The 22,884-nt window shown below is 40.8% G+C and overlaps 1 protein-coding gene across 1 annotated transcript in view; it reads left to right on the top strand.

The window, feature by feature from the left end:
* The window catches only part of LOC109921835 (extracellular tyrosine-protein kinase PKDCC-like), an 8,865-nt gene extending 3,207 nt beyond the window's left edge, over positions 1–5,658 (top strand). Inside the window, exons 2-7 of the mRNA XM_048600342.1 lie at positions 479–601; positions 1,405–1,676; positions 2,532–2,611; positions 2,692–2,799; positions 3,615–3,791; positions 5,561–5,658. Of these exons, the coding sequence (XP_048456299.1) occupies positions 479–601; positions 1,405–1,676; positions 2,532–2,611; positions 2,692–2,799; positions 3,615–3,791; positions 5,561–5,658 (858 nt within the window). The remainder of the gene's footprint in view (positions 1–478; positions 602–1,404; positions 1,677–2,531; positions 2,612–2,691; positions 2,800–3,614; positions 3,792–5,560) is intronic.
* The last annotated feature ends 17,226 nt before the right edge of the window (positions 5,659–22,884 follow it).

Here is a 22,884-nt window from a genome sequence, read left to right as displayed (position 1 = left end):
ATATAATTTGATTACATCGTTATTTGACAGAAATCATCCCAAAACTCTAGGTTCTGAGTTTAAGCTCTGTACAGTTTAAACTCTCACTATTCTTTTTCTTTATTACGCTCCTTAATATCTTGGGACTGGATTTATGGAGGATATCTGGTCGGCATGGACGAGTTGGACAGAAGGTTCTGTTTCCGTGCTGTACATTCTGTGACTCTATCTGCGTCTTTAAATAAGCTGATGGTATGACATTGGTTCGCTCTATATTTCTTGTCTATTTGCGCTTCTGTGAAGTCCTTGGGATTGTTGTTTGCAATATTTAAAGGCTTTATATACATGGAGCTTCTGTGCTTGCTGAACAGAACACATGGTCAAGCAAGTTTATCATTACTTTGTAAGATGTTGACATGTAGATATTGCTTAGATTTTTCGTCTTTTACCGGGTATTCAGGGTGTGATTCCTATTTAATGTAGCCTTTTACCTGTACAGTTATATGGTCAGTGCTACTACGGCAGTTTGGAAGATGGACCTGTAATTACCGCGGTGACGGAGCGGGGAATTCCAGTGGAAATGATTCAACTCTTGCAAACTCCCTGGGAGGAGAGATTTAGGGTAAGAAATGGAAGCCTAACTATCAATACCTTCTGGGCATTAAACCAAGTAGGAGTAGGGTTAATTACATGATATGGAATAGATGTCCCTGGGGGAAAAAAAACTCATTTAAATTATCGTAAAGAGAAGATGCAAAGAAAAAAAATCATTTCTGAATCTATCATTACCGAGGACAATGTGGTAGTAAAACTGATATTTGACAGTTTCAAAATATCCTGTTGAAACCGCCTCTATCGGTAAGATAAATTATTATTTAGTCAGGCAAACGCACTGAATTCAGGAAGAGAATGGCGTTCATGCAATTTCATACCATAAGACGGTTTAAAAAAATTTGGTTGGAAGACTCGTTTAGTTTATGTTTCAATGTCACATTTAGCAACAGTGCCTACTAATGCCCCGTGAATTTCTCACTTCGTCGTTAAAGAATACGACTTTTTGGCGGTATCTGACCCAAGTGCCCATTCTGCACGCCTGGGTATCGGCAGTAGCTGTCCTATTCTCCCTTGCTCTGTATTCAATTCGGACGACACGCAGAACCCCCACACCATAGATAAGTGGCAAGTAGAGATTTTATAAGTGCAACTTAATATTAAAGCAAGGCAAACTAAAAAGAAATCAAACCAAACTCCAAAGTGTATTTGCTGATTCTCCAAAAGAAATCTCAGACAACATTTGCAATGTTAGATGCCGGTTAGCGCCCAGGAGCCGTTTGGCAGATGCCACCTTGATTCCTGTATGTTCGCGGATCGACCGTTTCGGTTCCTGATGAGTTGCGTGCTCGACTGTTCTGCACTGTGTTTCAGATTTGTCTGAGTCTAGTGAAGCTCCTCCATTACTTAGCTCACTCGCCACTTGGATCGGTGCTTCTGTTAGATTTCCAACCGCGTCAATTTGTCCTTGTGGACGGAGAGCTTAAAGTGACGGATTTGGATGATGTCAGCACGGAAGAACTTTCCTGTAAGACAGACAGCGACTGTGTCCTTGAATTTCCCACCAGGAATTTCAGTCTCCGATGTGCAGCAGAAGGGAAATGTCATAAAATAAACGAAAAGAGAAATCTTTACAACGCATTCAGGTATCAAAGCTGGGCTTTGTCACGATCATGATGAAAATTCGCACACATTCTCAAAACGTTTTTAACTTTCGAAGTACCCTTGTCATTTTGATATAGTGGGTAAACAGAAGTGGTCATTTCTGTCCCCATAGCAACCTAGATTTTGAGGACGCCAGTGAATCAATGACCCACAAAGGTCTAAACAATCTTTTGGAATTTGTTTTCCCATTTCCTGATGGTAGTTTAAATCTGGTGGTATTAGTGGGGATTGCCAGGAGAGTCTATCAGTGGTGTCAGCAAGAAAATGACCACAAACAGCAAACCAGGCTGTTAAAATAATCGAATCTCTCAATTGGATTATGATGGAAGTTTAAAGCAACATTTAACATTAGCTTAATACATGTAAATTTTAAAAATCAGTATTGAGAAATTTTATGTTCCGTAAATATAAAACTCGTTTCTCAAGGTCAGTGACGCTGTTTATTAGCAATTATGAAGTAGAAGGCCATTTAGCATCATCTCATTCAACAGGGTGCATATCTTTCACGGTTTTTTGCAATAAAATTAGCAGCATAGTTGAACATTTTCTTCAATTTGAATGATTTTACGTTGTGGTGGAGGGCAGAGTGGTGTTGGCTCAGTCCTGCATTCTTTGGAGAAATGGTCTCACTGACAGAACCTTTACATCACATTATTGTGCATGTGCGTTCCCCCAAAATTGTTGTCAACTTCAGTGGACAAATGAAAGTGAACACTGACAATTTATTGTTATTACCACTGAAACATTATATTGTTGCTATGTGTTAACAATCTTTCAGTGTTATGTTGCCTTGACTGTATTTCCTCCAGTAATGTTTTTCCACTTCTTTTTAAAAGATTTTTTTTTACATACCTGCTGCCCTATAGTGCACCCTCTACCTTAAGACCTCTCCTGTGGAAAATTATGAACGCAACAGGTAATTATTCCCTTATCTTGCATTAATTCCACAGAGTATTCACGACACTAATAATTGATTGGAATTTATTTTGCCCTCAGGTGAACTACAATATGGGATTAATGAAACACTCGAAGCTTTTGAGGAAGTGTTATATCTTTACAAATCTGGATTGCACCACACTAATCATTCTCAGTCCTGGCTGGGAGGTACTGATGTGAATTTAATATTCTTAACTCTCCCCCAATTTATTATTCCTTCAGTAGGGGCAACAAGACTTCTCAGATAGAAATTCTAAATGCAACTGATCTCAGAATGGCTGCAGTTACGTGAATCAACAGTATAGTTAGAGCCTTCTATAAGAAATTGACCTAGACAGACTTGGATGGAAAAGAAATCATGTGTTTCTTTGTATTGGAGCTGATGTAAACTTGCATCATTATAAATGAGCCAAATACACTTCTGTACCATCAGAAAAAAAACATAGACCCCAATATTTCTTTCAAGCATAATTGGAGATATGGTTATTCGTATCACGCACTGAAGTCTGGCCATGAAATAAAGAATGCTGTTTTAATACCTGTGCTTTGTGCCTGTCTATTAAATATGTTATTTGTTTGCTGTTTGAAATTTACCAATGTGGAGAAAGAATAAGATTCCATTGAGTCCAGTGAATGCTTTATGGTATTACAACGGTGTAAATTGGAATCCCATATACATTATGTATTTGTGTTTTTATATCACAAGGCTGTGGCATTAATTCCAGAACAAACCACTAAAAAAAATTGTTCAACTCATAGGACAGATATGCAGGTTTTTTCAAAGGCTTTATTTTCTTGTAAATGCTCATTAAGTGAGACCAATTCAATGACTTGTATGTTTGGAACTCCTAAATGAATTACGGTACAAAGTAATTTCAGATTTCGAATTCTGAATTGATATATTTCAAATTTTTGAATGTGATTTCAGGGCATGAAATTAGAAGTGTGTAGGTTGTAACACTTTTTCTGTTACTGCCTTTCAGGTTATAAGATATATGAAGGATTTCGCATTCAAGACAATTTGGACTACAAATGTTGGCCATCCTATAACTACCAGGGTTGTTTGCTTTCTGTCCACAATAGAGAAGAGGCTGCTGCAATCTGCCAGTCTCAACAACAATGCCAAAGTTTCACTTTTACCCAGCAGAAAACATGGCTTGGTACAATTATATTATTTGCTGCTTTGAACTTTGATGCACATTATATAACTGCATTAGGGACCAATATCTCATGAAATTAGCACACTAGTTAGTACTAGCACAGGCAATCAGATTTATTTGTACTAATGTGAATAAAAAAAGTGAAGACCATTGTGAAAACTGTTATAAAACTAAATACTTAAAAATTGAAGAGAAAATAGCATGAAAATTCAGGAGACAATGCATTGATCTCAACTTTGATTTTTTTAAAAATGATAGCCGTAAACTAATAGTTGTTATACAGCTGAGGACTGGTTTCACTAAGCACAAATATTTTTGCATGGCAGCAGCAGATAAGTCAAAGGTGAGCCCTTTGACAAAATAATGGAGGCAGGAATTAAGCGTGCAATTGGATAATTAGTCAGGACAAGACAGAATTTTTTTTACTTTACACCCAATTATTTTAATGGACTTGCATCGTAGTTGAGCTAACATAAGATTTAGCATGAAAATTCTATGAGTAGAGTGACAGTTTTGAACACCATAATACAGCCAGAGAGATTTTGAAAGGAGCTGAAGTTTCTTTTTGAATAAAGGTCCTGAGCATGGAGGTGATGAATGAGAAGAACATTCAAGGTATTCAACATTCAACACTGCTGCATTTAGCTACTCATTAGTATCACGTTTAACTCTGCTTACAGGTTCCCACTTCACTAGAATGCTAAAGATGCTGAGCTAAAAAGATGAGTCCAGTTGATCTCCCAGCCAGACTTTAGTATCTGACTTGCAGTTCTAGCATAAGTTTTAGATCTCTGGCAGCATTTTAAGAGCAGTTTTTTTGCAGATGAGATTCCCATGACAAAGTCAACTTTAGCTAAGGGGAAAATAGCATGCATAATATCTAGTAACAAAAATTGCATTCGTGAGATTGATCATTTCTCATGGACACAATATTAAAAATATTTTTACTGGACTTACTAATGACTGAACTAATGACTGATGTGCATGTGACAGTGTGCAAATATCATGTTGTGCATCTAAGAAATCTTTAGCAACTTAGATTTGGTTTTGTTGGTATCATAGAGTTTAATTCAGTCTTTCAAACTGAGGTCAACCCTTGAGCAACTTATCATTTTAACGGATAGAAATTCATTGAACTGTAAATGGAAAGAAATATTCAGTCAAGATATTCTCATTGCTATTTCTTGTCATGGTTTAAGTTAATAACAATTTTACTTCTTGCAAAGCCTTCAGGCTGTCATTGGCTATTCCAAACATTCCTTGAGAAATTTAAAAACACGTAGTCAGAAATGTATGGTCCAGGTATTCAGCACCACACTAAGCAATGCAAGGTGAGAGTTTAGGCACGTTGCTTCTTCATGTGTTCTTTGTGTGCAGGAGGTCAGAATTCCACACAAATATGCTAAAATCTATTTGTGGTGCAGTGATTACTGGGCTATAACAATTTTTTGAGTTACTAACAATGAAAAGAACCAGGGGAGGTGTTGGCACTTTTCTAGCTTTACAAATTAAATAGAATAAAATGGCTGTTAAAGGTTGCATGGTTAAACTTTGAGGTAAATTTTATAAATTAAAATGATTAGTGACTGTAGCCAATTACATGATATTTCATTGTTCAAGTCCATCTCCTCTTGATGGTGATTATTATACAGATGGAAGAGTTTGATTTTGTGTTAGATTTAATGTAGGAATGTTGGTATAAAGTAAAGCAAGGGATAATTTCGGGAGTTTAAGATAGCCAGATCAATAACAGTTGTATTTTTTCACAGGGCGATACTTGGTGTCATTCAGAAGCAGCACTGAGCTAGTATTGGATATTAATTCAACTGTCTACATGAAGTTAAGAAGCTTAAGGGCAACAATGTGAAGAATCAAAAACTACTTTTATGATCATTTTGAAAGAAATGTCATTTATAAACTTCTGGTTGATCAATATGCCAAGCTTTCCAAGACTTTTAGACCAGAAGCTGAATGTGAGAACATTGAAGTTCTTCACTTTAAAGATAAGAGGATGTGCTATGATCACCAAACTGAGGATGATTTCCAAAATATTAAGTTATGATATCAGTCTGAAGGGGAATGTTTCTTAATTAGTATTTAATCAATAGTATTTCAATAATATGTACAACAGGGTTAAGTATGAATTTGTTTCAAGCAGGCTGACTTTCCTGCTTTAAGCCATTTTCAAGAGGGGAAAGTTGACTCATTTACATTTGTAATATAAATTATTTCTGCTTTTTATCTTTGAGATACCATCAAATTAGGTACTTGCTTTGATAGATCAGCTATGCTTTGGGAATCTGCACTGCAACCTGCACTGCTGGTTTTGTCTGTGCTGAGATATCAGTGTAGGATGGGTTAGTAGAAGTGTTACAATTGGTCGCAATATTTCCATCTGGAGATCAGTCTTATCCAGAATCTTCAAACTCAGATGACATTCAGGGAGGAGGATAAATAGAGATGATGGATTGGATTTGGAAGTGATGGATTAGTCCAGGCTTACACATAAAGAACAGCAAAATGGATACAAAAGTCATAACAACGTGTGATGGATTGGAAAGTACCAGCATGCATTGTTCTGGAATTTGGAGGAAACAGGGAAGAGTGGGTCATAATCTTTAAGAAGACAAATTGAAGGGAGAAGAAACAATATTACTTCTAGAGACATCCAAATGCACGAATCTTCAGAAGGAAAACTGAAAGTGTAAAGGCTTGAGTTGTGCTGGAGATTTTGAGAATGCTATTTAATAATGACCTTACAGGTCACAGATGTATTTTCTATGAAAAAGTGCAATATGTTCCAAAGTTCCATTTCAAACTTATATTTTATGCTTTTCTGACTTCCATAGAAAATAAAACTAAACAAGGATAGAAGCATGTTTTTCCCTTAACAAATAGCTGCTATGAACACACATTTTGTCAGAGATTGTGTTAATAATATTACTAACAGAAAAAAATGTAACTTTTTGATTTACGCTTGGTAAGGCTACTTGCCTTCATCAAAATTGTATGACATAGTTTTTTGTATTATTCATTATAAAACATTTTAATGATCATTGAACTTTATCAAAGAGAACACAATACAATTATGAAAATTGTCATCCACTTGACAGTTCCACCTTCTGCTCTTTTAAAACTTAGCTCTTTTTAATAATATGATGAATTGAATTCTTTAAAATATATACAAGTTGGGTGTTTTCAACGTGCAGGAATTTCTAGGGGAGGTGGTTCGGAACTCTCGTGGAGTTATGAAGGCTGAAAGGAATTAATTTGTTCCCCCCTCTCACAAAACATAAGTTTATACATTGTCCCTGCTACACACAATCAGTCCATTGAATATCTACCAAGTGCCACTCTGGGTATAACCTTTAGTAATGGCCCATGCATATAAGACAAAAGGGAAGAGTTGGCTTCACATGGTTCTGCTTTTTGACATCAAGAAGAAAGCCCTGAAATTCATGCAAGTGGCACCTGGCAGTGCTACCTATCTCTGGTGGCATCATTAAACATGGTATACATGATAGAATTTCTCCCCCAGAGTATCAAGCACTGTATTTGAAAAATAAATTGTAGTCAGAAGTGCTTCGAGATGTTTCAACCTAAATGACCATGTTTAATATCTTGAAGCTGAATTGTAATTTCTGGATTGGAATTATAATTTGATTTGTAATTAATTCCTTTTACGAGAGCTTTCTGTTGTCTTCATAAGAATAAAATAGCTGCATTTACATAGCACCTTTAATGTAAAAAATGTCCTGAGGTACTTCACAGATAGACATCCAAGATGGCGGTGGAATAGCGGTGCAACGTATGGGCTCAACCCAGGAGCCCAGAGCTCATCTATTCTGTCTGCTTTACCTTTCCTTCTTTCTATGTTTTTTTTTAAATATTTCCATTTATTATGATGCCAACTCTTCTTTTAATGACTACAGCAGAAGGCATCTTCTCCCAGCCCAGGCCCAGTGAAGAGGTGGTTTCCAGTGGTCCAGAATGGCAGCATAGTCTTGGTGCCTGCAGGGGTGGTCTCCCAGTGCGGTAGCCTCGTCCAGAAGTGGCAGTCTCGGTCTGGCATGGTGGTCTTGTCTCAGCCTGGAGATCTCGTCCCGGTGTAGAAGTCTTCTTCGGCAGCTTCTGGATATTCCAGCAGCCTAGTGTGAAGATCTAGTCCTGGCACGGAAGTTTCATCTTGGCATGAAGATCTCATGGCTTTGGAGGCGGCTTCCAGGTCTGCCAGTGGCCCAGTGTGGAGGTTTGATCCTCGTGTGGAGGTCTCGTCATGGCATGGTGGGACAGTGTCAGTCTGGCGTGGCAGTCTTGGCCCAGCTATGCGTGGTGATTTCAGCCCAGTATTCCAGCACACCGGAGCCCAGGAGCTGTTATTTGAACTGTGATGAACTTTTATTTTTTTTTCTTCTTGTTTATGTCTTCTGGCATTAATTTAGGTGCCACGGTATGGCGACTTATAAAACTTTTTACTGTATATTTTTGTAAAAATGCATGTCACAATAAATTGCTATTCTATTCTATTCGATTCTATTCTATTCTATCCTATTCTATTCAAACTGAATCATATAGAGCACTGATTGACATGGGCTATGGCAAGAAATCTAGGAGAAATTGGGAAAGGCCTTTCCTGATGTTGACAACAATTTGTTGTCATTTCAAATGGAGTGCCAGGCATCAGGCTACAGAGCAGCAAGTTTCCTATTAAGAGAGATTATTGCTTATTAACAGTCTCATTAACTTCAAATTTTATTCTTAACATGCAGCTTCCTATCCTATAACCTGCTGCAAGGAAACTCAACATCAACAATTTCCAACACAATGTTAGAGTGGGTATCTGGTGACTTAAGCTCACTGTTTGCTTCTCTTGGACACCAGGCACCAATATCTCAAGCCATTTTCCATGGGCATCGGTATCCAACCTGTGCCAAAACCCCATATCATTATAGCATATTTACATACTGCCTCAACACTTTAAAGCTGGAACTCAGAGTCACCGGCAACTATGATTGAAATGCTACCACAGAGACATTTTATCTGCAGGAACAGGCACCCAGCTCACAAACTGGATCAGGCTGCATCTCAGAGCTGTTTGTTTATCCCCTTAGTTCTCATTCACTTTGAGTCTACCTGGTTGCTCATGTCATCCCATCCTTGCTTGATCTTTTTGTGGTCTGCTACCCCTTAGTTACCAGGCTCACCTCGGTCTGTATTGCCCTGTCATTTTAGTGCAGATGCATACTCAGGAAGCTTGTAATAATTCTCAGAAGGCCTCAGTCAAGTCCAGAGAAACACCCTTTAGTCAGGTGTCACAGCATAGTACAGGCAGACAACAACACCTGTCTAAGGGCTTGGACACAGCCAACCAGTCAGTCATGAATGATCAGAATTAGGATTCTCTCCATGTAGAATGTGAGGAGCCCACTATCAGGGAGCCCAGTTCTCTCATGGTTCTTTCTGCCTGCTTTTGGGCATTTACTCCTGGAATGAGAGAAAGAGAGGCATTACTGGAGATGAAAGCGGGTTATACAGCTGTTAATGCTGGTGCGGGTAGAGGGAAGGTGGTGAGGTGTTCCAGGGGAGTGAGCAGGCAGCGGACAGGGCATATAGGGTCAGTAATGGGGGCGATTGGACTGGTGAGAGTGAGTGAGGGAAGATGTTGCATGTAATAGTGACAATTGTAGACCATGACCCCAGAGGCAGGAGGGTACAGTAGGAGAAATAGAGTGAGTGCAGATGGTGACAATTATGCTGATGGAATGGAGAGTCCTTGACTTTGAAGAAGGTCCTTGACCTTCCTTGACTGCTGAGTATTCCTCCAGACAGCTGATGCTGAATGAGCCAGGTAGGAAAATCGGACTAGGATTGCATTATCTGATGGCATGGTGTCCTTTGCCAGTCCTGCATGCCCCCATTCACCAGGACATCCAGGTGCCTTGTCTGCATTGTGGGATGCCAATTTCCTCTTACCTGCCACCTTTGGGGCAAATGTCATGAACTGTGCAGGGCAGCTCTGACTGACAGTCCTTCTCCAGGTGTACAATGGCCTTTTTAAAGTATCATGGATGTCACAGATGTGGGACAATTCCAGGATACCTGGCAGTGGCAAGTTCTTCCAAGTAAGGCAAATAGTAGAATCCAGTTGGCATGGACGAGAGGGGCATTGTAGTTAGTTAATGAGGTGGATTAAAGACAATGAGCAGAAAAGGAGCAACAAGGAGGATGAAACTAAAGCTTGGTTGAAGAGCAGAATTTTTAAATCTTTGTAATGTAGAAGAGAATTCAATGAAGTCAGTGGAGGTTAGGCAGGGAAGCCCAAAGAAAGGCACCCAGGGGTTAGTCAAGAAAAGGCCACCAATTGTGAAATGAAGAAAATGCATGCATTTATATGCAAATGTTTGGTGGAACACTACACAGACGGATACAGTTGTTGACCAATTAAGTGGATGTAGGAGCAGGAGTACACTATTCAGCCCATCGATCCTGCTTCTTCATCCATTTAGATTGCAACTGATTGTCTACTTCAATGTCATTTTTCTGTACTATCTCCGTACCGTTTGACTTCATTATTATCAAGAAATCTACTGATTTCTGTCTTGAACCTGCTCAACAATTCAACTTCCATTGCCTTCTGAGGTAGAAGTTTCAAAAGAATTAGAGATTTCATCCTCTGAATCTTTTTCACTTCAGTTTTAAATTGGTTACTCTACAGAAGGCAAGACCATAGAAATATTGAAAGGGGCAGGGGTGCACAAATTTCTATAACATCAAGTGTGATGATGATGGAAGAGGTTTCTGACATCAAAATGCCTGATTTTGATATTATAGGCAGCGAATGAGCTCAATAGTCAGACACCTGTCAACCCTCAGTTAGAAGGCAATTCATCCACAGATTATTAGCCAATTGAATTAAATTTTATGGAGCCCTGCAGTTTAGCAGTCGGTGCATGGGCTGAGCAGGTGAAGGCACATTGCAACAGACACCTGTTTGTTGAATAAGGGCAGCAAGAAAGCTCTCAGCAAAATGACAGAGCATAGGGTTAGGAGTCTGCAGCCAAGTTGGCAACTTGTCTGATAGGCTTTTGTTGTTTCTTTATTTAATCGACTGTCATTTGTTACATCTTCAGTTACATTTTAAAAGCTTATATCTTTGAGGAGTCTTAGTCAGAATATGCTGTGAAAATGTTTAGCTGCAGCTTTTAAATCTGCATTGAGCCAAAGGGTGATTCTAGTGGAGGTTCCACAACTGAGGAGCAGGAAAAAGGAAGGAGGGAGAAGACACCAATTGGCAGGAGGCAGCAGGAATACTTTTGCCAACAAACATGTCCAGGAGCTGCTGAAAGGGTTAGAGGCCAGTGAGGGATAGTTGGAAGATGAGTCCAGTGGGGTTGCCACTACCCTGCTGGCACAATTTACCCTGTGCTCTGATTACTTTAACAAGACACATGTACAATGTAGAGTAGAAGAAGAAACTTTCACGTTTTATGCATGACAGTCACTTTAATATGCAAGATGATCTGTGAAAAGTTAGCATGAAGCAATATCAGAAGACAGTGCTGGAAACATTGAAAGAGACTGTCACCCTTAACTTCTACACTTCAGGGTCCTTCCTAGGACCTCTGGGGGATCTTTGTGGAAATTCCAATACATTGGCCATCACTACATAAAAGTCATTGCAGTAGCAGGGAAAAAGTTAGAGTCCATTATAAAAGAGTAGCTGATCATTTGGAAAACAGTGGCAGGATCAGACAAAGTCAGCATGGATTTACAAAGATAACAGGGTGTAGAGCTCCCTGTCTCCAGGTTCATGTATGTCTCTTGACCGCAACACCAAAATAGATTCAGAGATAGTAGGAACCGCAGATGCTGGAGAATCTGAGATAACAAGGTGTAGAGCTGGATGAACACAGCAGGCCAAGCAGCATCAGAGGAGCAGGAAAGCTGACGTTTCAGGCCTAGACCCTTTTTCAGAAATGGGGGAAGGAAAGGGGGTTTTGAAATAAATAGGGAGAGAGGGGGAGGCAGATAGAAGATGGATAGAGGAGAAGATAGGTGGAGAGGAGACAGTCTAGGCCTGAAACGTCAGCTTTCCTGTTCCTCTGATGCTGCTTGGCCTGCTGTGGTCATCCAGCTCTACACCCTGTTATCTCAGATTCTCCAGCATCTGCAGTTCCTACTATCTCTGACTGGATTTACAAAAGTCTTTCTGGATGGCAGGCAGTGACTTGAGGGAGAACACAGCGATCAGTGGTAGGACTTCAGTTATTCACAATATATGTTCGTGATTTGGATGAGAGAACTAAATTTAGTATCTCCAAATTTACAGATGACGCAAAGCTAGGTCGAACGGTGAACTGTGAGAAAGATGCAGAGATGCTTCAATGTGATTTGGAGGAGCTAAGTCATTGGGCAAATGCATGGCAGATGCAGTATAATGCGAATAAATGTGAGGTTATCTACTTTGGTAGCAAAGATAGGAAGGTAAATTATTATTTGAATGGCTATAAATTGAGAGAGGGGAATTTGCAAGAAGACCTAGATATCCTTGTACACCAGTTGCTGAGGGTAAGCTTGCAGATGCAGCAGGGGTAAAGAAAGCGAATGGTATGTTGGCCTTCATAGAAAGAGAATTTGAGTACAGGATCAAGGATGCCTGGTTCCAATTATATAGGGTCTTGGTGAAACCGCACCTGAATATTGTGTGCAGTTTTGGTCTCTTTATCTGAGGAATGATGTTCTTGCTGTAGAGGGAGTGGAACGAAAGTTTACTAAATTGGTTCCTAGGATGGTGGGACAGACCCATAAGGAGAGATTGAGTTAGTTACAATTATATTCGTTGGAGTTCAGAAGAATGAGGAGGGATCTCATTGAAACCTATTAAGTTCTAACAGGACTAGAGAGAGTAGATACAGGAAGAATGTTCCCAATGTTGGGGGAGTCCAAGACTAAGTGCTGCAGTTTAAGGGTACAGGGTAAACTATTTAGGACTGAGATGAGGAGAAATTTCTTCATCCAGAGAGTGGTGAGCCTGTGGAATTTGCTACCACAGAAAGAATTTAAGGCCAAAATATTGTATGATTTCAAGGTGTTAAATACAGTGCTTGGGACTAAAGAGATCAAAGGGTATGAAGGAAAAGTGGGAACAGGCTATTAAGTTGAATGATCAGCCATAATCAAAATGAATGGTGGTGCAGGTTTGAAGGGCTGATTGACTTCCTCCTGCTCCTATTTTCTATGTTTTATTAATTCATTAGACATTGTTACAAAGTCTATGAGGAGACCTGTGAATATAGGTTTGCACTCCGTGTGAAGATATTCTGCCTTAACCCCATCCAAACCTGTGTGACATCGTCAGATTGGGTGGTGTTTAATGCAGTCTCCAACATTAACCCTTTCAGAACCATTACTTTATAATGTTCCCACATTAACATTCATGTATATGATTACATTAACCACTACTCCATCTCTCCCCGGGTCTCTGACTTGACAAATTCAGGAAGTGTCGATATTTACTTCAAAATACATTCTCTTCAGATTTGAGAGAATGGGTAGGTCTTTGGCTTGAGACTGCTGTCTTTGGTTCTGTTCTTGAGCTGATGTGGTCTGTACAGACTCGCTTCACACTGTCATTTTATTTTTTGGATAGCCTTGTCTAATGATGTCATTCCTGCTAAACCAGGTATTTGGTCATTTACCTTATTTGGCAGACTCTTACTCTCCCAAATGACTTTTGCAGTGAAACCATGTGCTGAATCAAGTACTTGCCCAACAATGCCAACTAAGGGACTTATGTGCAAATGGAGTCCATTCATGGTAGAAGGCTGCTCCATTTCTTTTTGTAAATTTCACAGCCAGATAGTTCCTTTTTGCTTGGGTCTTGAATCTGTGAACATTTGTCATCCAACCTCAGTGCTGGTTCCCATAGAATTGCATGCATCCCATTTTCAACCTGTGTGAGCAAATCTTCATTGTCAATCTGCTGGTACCTCTGTACTGAAGTATGTAAACTCCTTACTTCAGCTTGTCAGTGAGGTAGAATATCTTCCTTCACCCACTGTGGTTGTCTTACTGATGATTCTCACGTATTCACATCTTCAGACAGGCAATCCGGTAGTTGCTGCTGACTTAACCCCATCACTGGTGCTAATAATTCTTCCTTAGAAAATGAAGATGCAAAATATTGTCCTTGAACTTGTGTTTCACCATCTGACTTCAAATTTGAGTCTGCTGCTGCAATTTATTAACCAGATTGTTTTTGTGCCTGAACAACTTCAGTTAAAGATTGATCAATGAACTTGAGTGGCTTGTGCTGGTCAATCATTTTCTCCCTGTCTGCACTTTATCACAAACCTTGATGGTTTCTGCGACCTGAAGTTTCTTCAGTGATGATAGGGTTGTTTTCCATCCCTGAAATCCTGTGTACACATGAAAGTAAGAAATAAGAGCAAGAGTAGGCTTCAGCCCCTAGAACCTGCCCTGCCATTCAATAAAATCATGGATAATCTGCCCCTGGCTTCAACTTCTCTTTTGTGCTAACTCATCAGAGACTTCAACTCCTCAGATATTTCAAAAATCTATCCCTTCTTGAAATACTTTTGGTGACCTAGCCTCCACGGCTCTCTGCCTTAGAGAATTCCAGTTATTCACTACCCTTTGGGAGAAAAAATCCCTTCACATCTCAGTTTTAAATGAGTGTCCCTTATTCTCTAATTATGTCCCTTAGTTCGAGATTCCCCCATATCTATCTATCAACTACAATCATCCTTCAGTGTTCAAAGGGATTTTCTTATTTTTTTCTGAGTGCTGTGCTGTGATTTCCTCTCACAGCTGCTAAATGTATTGGAGGTCTGCTGATGAATTTGATCGCCCCTTGGTCTGGCAGGCATTTTTTGGTTGCCTAAGGCTGTGAGGGCCCAGGTAATGTGAGTGATGGCTGCACAGTGACAGAGTCTCCCATCACTGCAGCAATTGAGGCACTAATGTCAATGGCAGAGAAGAGGTGGAAGTGGGGCCCAGAGAGGAGGTCCAGACATGGAGAACTGGAGCTATCCACTAATGTGATGCTCACATTGACCTCGCTGCTCAAATGAACTCGCTAGCACTCCAGATATTGAAGCCTTCTCTTGCTCAGGCTATGCCTTGCTGAGCTCATGGACAGTACATGTGCTTATAGGTCTGAACGCTGCTTCAGAGCCTCTTGATTGAGCTGCTGGATGTGGTTCTCTAGGAATGTCACCAATCTCTTGATGCAGACTCTCTTGCCTAATGATAGCAGCATTCTTGGCCAAATTGGTCTCATGACCAGATCCTAGGTAAGATTCCCTAGCTTGTTATGGTTCCAGAAGTGAAACCTCAAATTTTTAAGCTCCCAAGTGAGGGGGCATGAACCAACTGCCCTTAGGTTTCATCTGCCACCTAGGTGGTTACAATAGTGTTAATTTAAAAAAAAAAGATGCCTTCCCTTGTGGATACCTTTTTTCCAGATCTAAATGAACTAATGTTTTATAAGGAGCTAGTATAACCAGGCTTTGTTGAATTAACAAAACAGCGAGTTCATTAATGATTAAGCAGGAAAGGAATGATTATGTAACTCAAGCTGCATGCAAATTAAAGATTAGAGGTGAGTTCAACAAGATAAAATTTAAAAAAAACACAGATCCCTCTCTGAATTGTTCATGAAGAGCAGGCATGAAAATGTTGAAACTGTTATTAGATGGCACCCATCGCATTGACATTGACAGTTGAATTGTTAATTTCAAGATTCTAGTTTCACACCCGGAGAGTTATAGAGTTACACAACACGGAAACAGACCCTTTGGTCCAAGTCATCCATGCTGATCAGACATGTTACACTTATCTAGTCCCATTTGCCAGCATTTGGCTCATACCTCCCTAAACCCTTCCTATTCATGTACCCATCCAGATTATTTTTAAAGTTGTAATTGTATCCACCTCCACCACCTCCTCTGGCTGCTCGTTCCACACAGGCACCACCCTCTGTGTGAAGAAGTTGCCCCTCAGGTCCCTTTAAAATCTTTCCTCACTCACCTTAACCCTATGTCCTCTAGCTTTGGACTCCCCTGCCCTGGGAAAAAGACTTTGACTATTCACTGTATCCATGCCCCTCACGATTTTACAAGCTTCTATAAGGTCACCCCTCAGCCTTTGACACTCCAGGGAACAGGCTGGTTGAAATTCTGCCGATCTGTATCCTTCTGAGAGTGAGAGTGAGTCTATTCCTTTGTTTTACATGCAGCGACTTTTAAAAGTTGTTGGTCTCAAAGCTGTGGCCTTTACAGCACTCTAGTCCATACCTTAGGACACCCAGGCAATAACACACAGACCAGAGCTGCAAACAGAGATAAACCTCTTTTTCATACGTTCCTGGAGGGTTAAAGAGACTTGTTTACAGGGGTTGGCTTTCTGGTGTGTGCGTGTGTGTGTACATGCGTGTGTGTGTGTGTGTTCGTGCGTGTGTGTGTGGGTTAGGGGGTGGTATTCGGAACTGCCTTTGTGGAAATGGTCAGATCCTTGTAATGTCTTTTTGTTAGGTCTCTGCCTGTTTGAGGTTTTGTGGCATTTTGAGACATTCCACGAACTTCATACAGGACTTTGCCAGACAGTTAGTGAATTCTACCTGCAACCTTCTTGTTTTGTAGTAGCCTTTTTAAAACAAAAACACATTTTGGAATTAAAAGTTAAACAAAAATGTCTACAAGTACTTACGGGTTCCGATCTGTTATGTAACAATGGACTTTTTCAATCTGTGTCATGATGTGCATTCCTTCTGGAAGCTTCAACAGATCTCCATGCACCTCCTGTTGGACATTTAACATTTACCACGCGATGGGTATCTCCATAAAGTGGTCATCAATAGTCCCTCTAAGCTTCACGACTGCACATGTGCAAAGGCACTCTCGGGTTCCACACATGGTGATTGGTAGCTGCACACCAATTGCAGCATTGACTTCCAATTCTGGAAGTCACTGCCACACACAGGCTTTAGAGGCCTGTGCAGACAGAAAGAAAATTAGAAGGAATACTGGTCAACATTTACATGGGTCTCAATATCTTGTTTGTGTGAACGGCTGAAGGGGTATGTTGTTTGATATGATTGACCAGCCTTTGTGATCTACAACATAGATACCTAGCATCACACTGGCACTGAAATTCATATACCACATTTAAAATGTGCTTGGCACTTAACTGTCAGTGATTATTTAATCGGTATATTCTCCATGGGAATGCCTTTTCACATTCAAAGTCTATTTGCCAACTAATCAGCACTCCCATCTCCTTATTGTAAAAAGATCGTGTTCCCTTCACTTTGCTATTTGTTGTGCATTGTCTGAATGAGTACAAGATAAACAAAATTTCAACAAAATGGGTGTTTTATTCAGCAAAACATAAATTCTGTACTACCAAAAGATAATTTGGGAATACCAAGACTGCACATTATAACTAGCCATCTATTCTCCTGTATCTACCAAATTCTCTCACTACTATTATTATCATCGTAATTTTTGTAATGATAGTGGTGAGGCACAGTGGCCCAGTGGCTAGCACTGCTGCCTCACAGAACTGGGGACCCAGATTTGATTCCACCCTCGGGCGATTGTCTGCATGGAGTTTGCACGTTCTCCCTGTGTGTATGTGGGTTTCCTCCGGGTGCTCCAGTTTCCTCTCACAGTCCAAAGATGTGCAGGTTAGGTGGATTGGCCATGCTAAATTGTCACCTAGTGTCCAGGGAAGTGTTTAAGTGGATTAGCCATGGGAAATGTGGGATTATGGGGATAGTGTTGAGGGCTTGGTCTGGGTGGGAAATTTTTGGAGGGTTAGTACAGACTCAATGGGTCAAATAGCCTCTTTCCACACCATAGGGATTCTATGATTCTATTCCGAGCGGTCCCTTTCATCTCTCAGCAGCCTCTTGAAAATTCTTGCTTCTCCTTTGGCTAACAAGTCTTGTACCCTGCTGGCTGGTCAGTTCAAGTCATCCCTCATAGGGGTCACTATTGCGTAATTTGAATCCCTGCCATCTATCATTAGTGTTCATGGACAATGTGTGCCCTCTTCTCCTTTTAAGACAAATGTAAAATAATGATTCCAAAATCAGAATGGAGTAGTTTCTCAAACAGACTCTCATCATTTCTGACCTTCCTGCACCACAAATTACTCCACTGGTGCCTTTCCAGTTGTGCCTCTGGTATGGAAACAAGATAACCCACAGTGCATGATGGACATTCATGCAACATACTACATACACGTGGCAGAAAGTTCCCAAACACATCAAATATTCTCCCAGAGACACTCATTGGCATTGCCAAGTGGCTTCCTTACTCATCCATTGTAGAAGGTCATTCATCCTTTTCCAGTTGTACAACTGGAGCTGACAAGGTCTTTCACATTCAGCCTGGCTTAATCTTGTTTTGCAATCTCATAGGAGAAGAACCTCCTGCCACTCATTGACACCTTGGAAGAGAGTACACAGGAATTCATGTGGGAAGACGGGAGCTGTGAATATATGTTTCCCCGGCATCTCTGCAAGATGCATCCTGTCATTATAGGAATTTTCAGCCTGTCCTCTGAGCTAAGCTTGTCAGAGGCAATGGGGCTGGCAGAAGAGAACTTTTACACTCAGCACTATATTGGCACTTTTGAAGTTTCAGAGCCCCTTCAGGTTGTGTTCTCCTTAAGGCACACATGTTGTGTGATTAAACACTGACAACATCCCTTTGAGAAGTCTTGCCAGCAGCATCTCTGCCCTTGAACCTTCTCCGTTCCCACCTCCTGACTTGATTTGGGCCTTTCTTTCTCTGTACTTGCCGTTGGTCAGTGGTTAACAGTACAGTGACTGAAATTGATAGTTGGAAGTAGGCTGCAGTGGACATGATGGCTTCCTGTTTTCACCTATGGGATAAGCATCGAGAGTTAAATTCTGCCCAAGAGAAAAGCTGACTGTTATTAGGAGATCTTATTGGTTATGAAGCACTGTGGGATATCCTTCTACAATAAAAGCTGTATATAAATACAAGTTGTCGACATTGTACAAAAATACAGAATGATTAATAGCTTTAGAATTCACATCTGTTTTCCTTTTGCTACATAGTGAATATAGCTGATCTTATTATCAACTACAACTTGTACTTATGTAATGCTTTTCATGTATTTGGCTTTGAGTTTTTTGGATCCTTGCATGCTGCCAAGGGGAATGACATGGTAGGTATTGTAATTACTTGGCAAGGTTCTTGTTTTTTCTGGACAATTCTAATGTTAGCTTGTAGTAATTCCAGTAACTCTGGAACAGCACATAAATGTTTCCTTAAGTGGTCCAAGAATAAAAAAAAGTTTCTTCCCTAGATACCTGGAAACATGGATCATCCTGAAAAATTTATCCTTCCCTGCCAGTGCTCTTCTCCTTCCATTTATACTAAAACTAGTGTCATCTTCCTTCTGATTCCATACCCCTCTCAAGCTATTATCTCAGAATGAACCAGACTGTTCAAACTTCCATATTGCATTGCACGTCACCATAAACTGAACATTTTATCCCAGCTTTCATTAGGTGGATGACCCCACTTTTACCACAGTGACATTGTCCACCTGAGGGCAGCTCAATGATTCAATGGTTAACACTACTGCCTCACAGCACCAGGGTCCCGGGTTCAATTCCACTGTTTGTGTGCGGTTTGTATGTTCTCCCTGTGTCTGCATGGCTTTCCTCTGGGTGTTCTGGTTTCCTCCCATAGTCCAGAGATGTGCAGGCTCGTTGGATTGATCCTGCTGAATGACCCATAGTGTCCAGGGATGTGCAGGCTAGGTGGATTAGCTGTGGCAAATGCAGGGTTACAGGGATGGGGTAGGCCTGGCTGAGATGCTCATGAGACGGTTGGTGTGGCCTTGATGGGCCAAATGGTCTGCTTCCACACTTTGGGAATTCAATGAGAAAGTTAAACCTTCACTCCTGCGTCAGGCCATTTGCTGCTGCCGCCCTCATCAATGAATTTGTTACATCAGACTTGACAATTTCAACGTTTTTCTTTTTTTTAATTATTTTTAAGATTATTTTCTAGCTGACCTCTGATCCTACATAAATTTCTGTCCTTCCAACTTGCTGTTGCCTACATTTTGTCACGTACCTAGTCACGTTCGCCTCTTGACCTGTGTTTATCAATCTACATTGGCTATTAGTCTCCTTTCATGTCTAAATAAAAATTTGTGTTCTCATTTTCAATCTGTCTATGGCCTGTCACCTTCCTATCCTTTCCTAGTGAGATGGACTAATTCTTTCCTAGTTGCTAGTTTACTACTTTGACCATTCCCTTGGATGTATTGGATTGGAGGGGGTGCAAAGGAGGTTCACTCGGTTGATCTTAGAGTTGAGAGGACTGGCTTATGAGGACAGATTGACTAGACTGGAACGATACTCATTGGAATTTAGAAGAATGAGGGTGGATCTTATAGAAACATATAAAATTATAAAGAGAATAGATAAGATAGAAGCAGGGAGGTTTTTTCCTCTGGCAAGTGAAACTAGAACTAAGGGCCATAGCCTCAAAATAAGGGGGAGCAGAATTAGGGTTGAGTTGAGGAGAAACTTCTTCACCCAAAGGGTTGTGAACCTGTGGAATTCCCTGCCCAGTGAAGCAGTTGAGGCTACATCATTGAAAGTTTTTAAGGCAAAGATAGACAGATTTTTGAACAGTGAAACAATTAAGGGTTATTATGGTGAGTGGTCAGGTAAGTGGAGCTAAGTCATTGAAAAGGTCAGCCATGATCTTATTGAATAATGGACCAGGCACAAGAAGCCAGATGGCCTAGCCCAGCTCCTATTTCTTATGTTCTTATTTTTCAGAACCTGAGCTCAAATGCAGTTGAGGCTAAAGGGATGAAAATCTTTTGTCTGCCAGGAGTAAACATGAAGCAAGTTTGGGAAGTGTTAACCTAGTATTTCAGCATAAAGTAATCCAAATACAGCAAGTGACGAAAAAAGAACTGCGGATACTGGAAATCAGAAACAAAAACAGAATTTGCTGGAAAAACTCAGCAGATCTAGCAGCACCTGTGGAGAGAAATCAGAGTTAATGTTTTGGGTCCAGTGACCCTTCTTCATAACTGATGGTAGCCAGGAAAAGATTGGTTTTTATGCAGAAGATATGGTGGGGGGAGGGGATATGAAGTAAATGATTATACTGTAGAGATAGAGCCCAAAGAGAGAGAAGAACAATTGAAAGAGAAAGGAGTGCATAATGGCCAGCCTAGGAGAATGAATAATTGCTAATGGGGACTATTAGTGGCAACAATGGGTTACTTGTAATAGCAGACCATGTGATAACAAGGCCTGGTGTCTACCCCAACATTCATGTATAACATTCATGTCACACAAATGCCAGACAATGACCACCTCCAGCAAGAGAGAATCTAAACATCACCCCTTGACATTCAACGGCATCACCATCATTGAATCCACTATTATCAATATCTTGGGGTACATTTGACAAGAAACTGAACTGCACTAGCCACATAAATACTCAGGGCACAAGAACAGGTCAGCGGCTAGGAATCCTGTGGTGAATAACTCACCTCCTGACTCCCCAAAGCCTATCCACCATCTACAAGGCATAAGTTAGAAGTGTGATGGCATACTCCTCATGTCAGGATGAGTTCAGTTCCAACATGCTTAACAGGTTTGCCATCATCCAGGGAAAAGCAACCCACTTGATTGACACCATATCTACAAACATTCAATCCCTCTACCACTGACTCAGTAGCAGCAATGTGTACTATCCATAAGATGCATTGCAAAAATTAACTAAGGCTCCTTAGTAAGCACCTTCCAAAACCATGACTACTACATTATAGAAGGACAAAGACAACAGAACATTCCCAGAACATAGGACTACCACCACTTTCAAGTTTCCCTCTAAGCTACTCACCATTGTCATAGTCATGCAGTCCTACAGCATGGAGATAGTCCCTTCAGCCCAAACTGGTCAATGGTGACCAAAATGTTCACCGACGCTAAATCCATTTCCCTGCCCTTGGCCCATATCCTTCTAAACCTTTCCTATCCATGTATCCATCCAAATGTCTTTTAAATGTTGTCCATGTACCTGCCTCAACTACTTCCGCTGACAGCTCATTCCATATGCGTACCACCCTCTGTGTAAAAATGTTGCCCCTCACGTTCCCATATATTTTTTCCCCCTAACCTTAAACTGATGGGCCCTCTAGTCCTCAATTCCCCAACCCTGGGAAAAAGACTGAATGCATTCCCCCTATCCATGCCTCTCATGATCTTATACACTTCTATAAAATCCCCCCTCAGTTTCCTACGCTGTCAAGAAAAAAGTCCGAGCTTGTCCAATCTCTCCCTATGACTCAGTATCTTGAGTCCTGGCAACATCCCTGTAAGTCTCCTCTGCACTCTTTCCAGTTTAATAACATCCTTCCTATAGCAAGGTGACCAAAACTGAACACAATATTCCAAGTGTGGCCTCACCAATGTCCTGTACAACTACAATATAACTTCCCAACTTCCACACCCGATGCCCAGACTGATGAAGGCCAGTGTGCCTAAAGCCTTCTTCACTGCCCTGTCTACCTGTGACTCCACTTTCAGAGAACCGTGCACCTAACTCCGAGGTCCCTCTATTCCACTACACTCCTTAAGACCCTTCCATTCACCATGAAACTCCTACCTTGATTTGACTTTCTAAAATGCAACACCTCACACTTATCTATATTAAACTCCATTTGCTATTTCTCAGTCCAGTTCTCCAGCTGATCAAGATCCTGCTGCAATTTCTCACTGTCACTTCCTCCCTGTCCACAATACGACATATTTTAGTGACATCCGCAAACTTACTAATCATGCCTTGTCCATTCTCATCCAAATCATTGATAAAGAGAACGAACAGCATTAGGCCCAGCACTGAGCCCTGGTCACAGGCCTCCAGTCTGACAAGCATCCTTCCACTATTGCTCTCTGCTTCCTACCATCAAGCCAATTGTGCATCCAATCTGCCAGCTCCCCCTGGATTCCATGTGATCTAACCTTCTAGAGCAGCCTACCGTGTGGAACCTTATC

Source organism: Rhincodon typus, chromosome 8 (genome assembly GCF_021869965.1).
Source record: "Rhincodon typus isolate 14 chromosome 8, sRhiTyp1.1, whole genome shotgun sequence".
In the NCBI taxonomy this organism is placed as follows: Eukaryota; Metazoa; Chordata; class Chondrichthyes; order Orectolobiformes; family Rhincodontidae; genus Rhincodon; species Rhincodon typus.
Note: the sequence above shows the minus strand (reverse complement) of the source record. Positions and strands in the feature narration are given on the sequence as shown.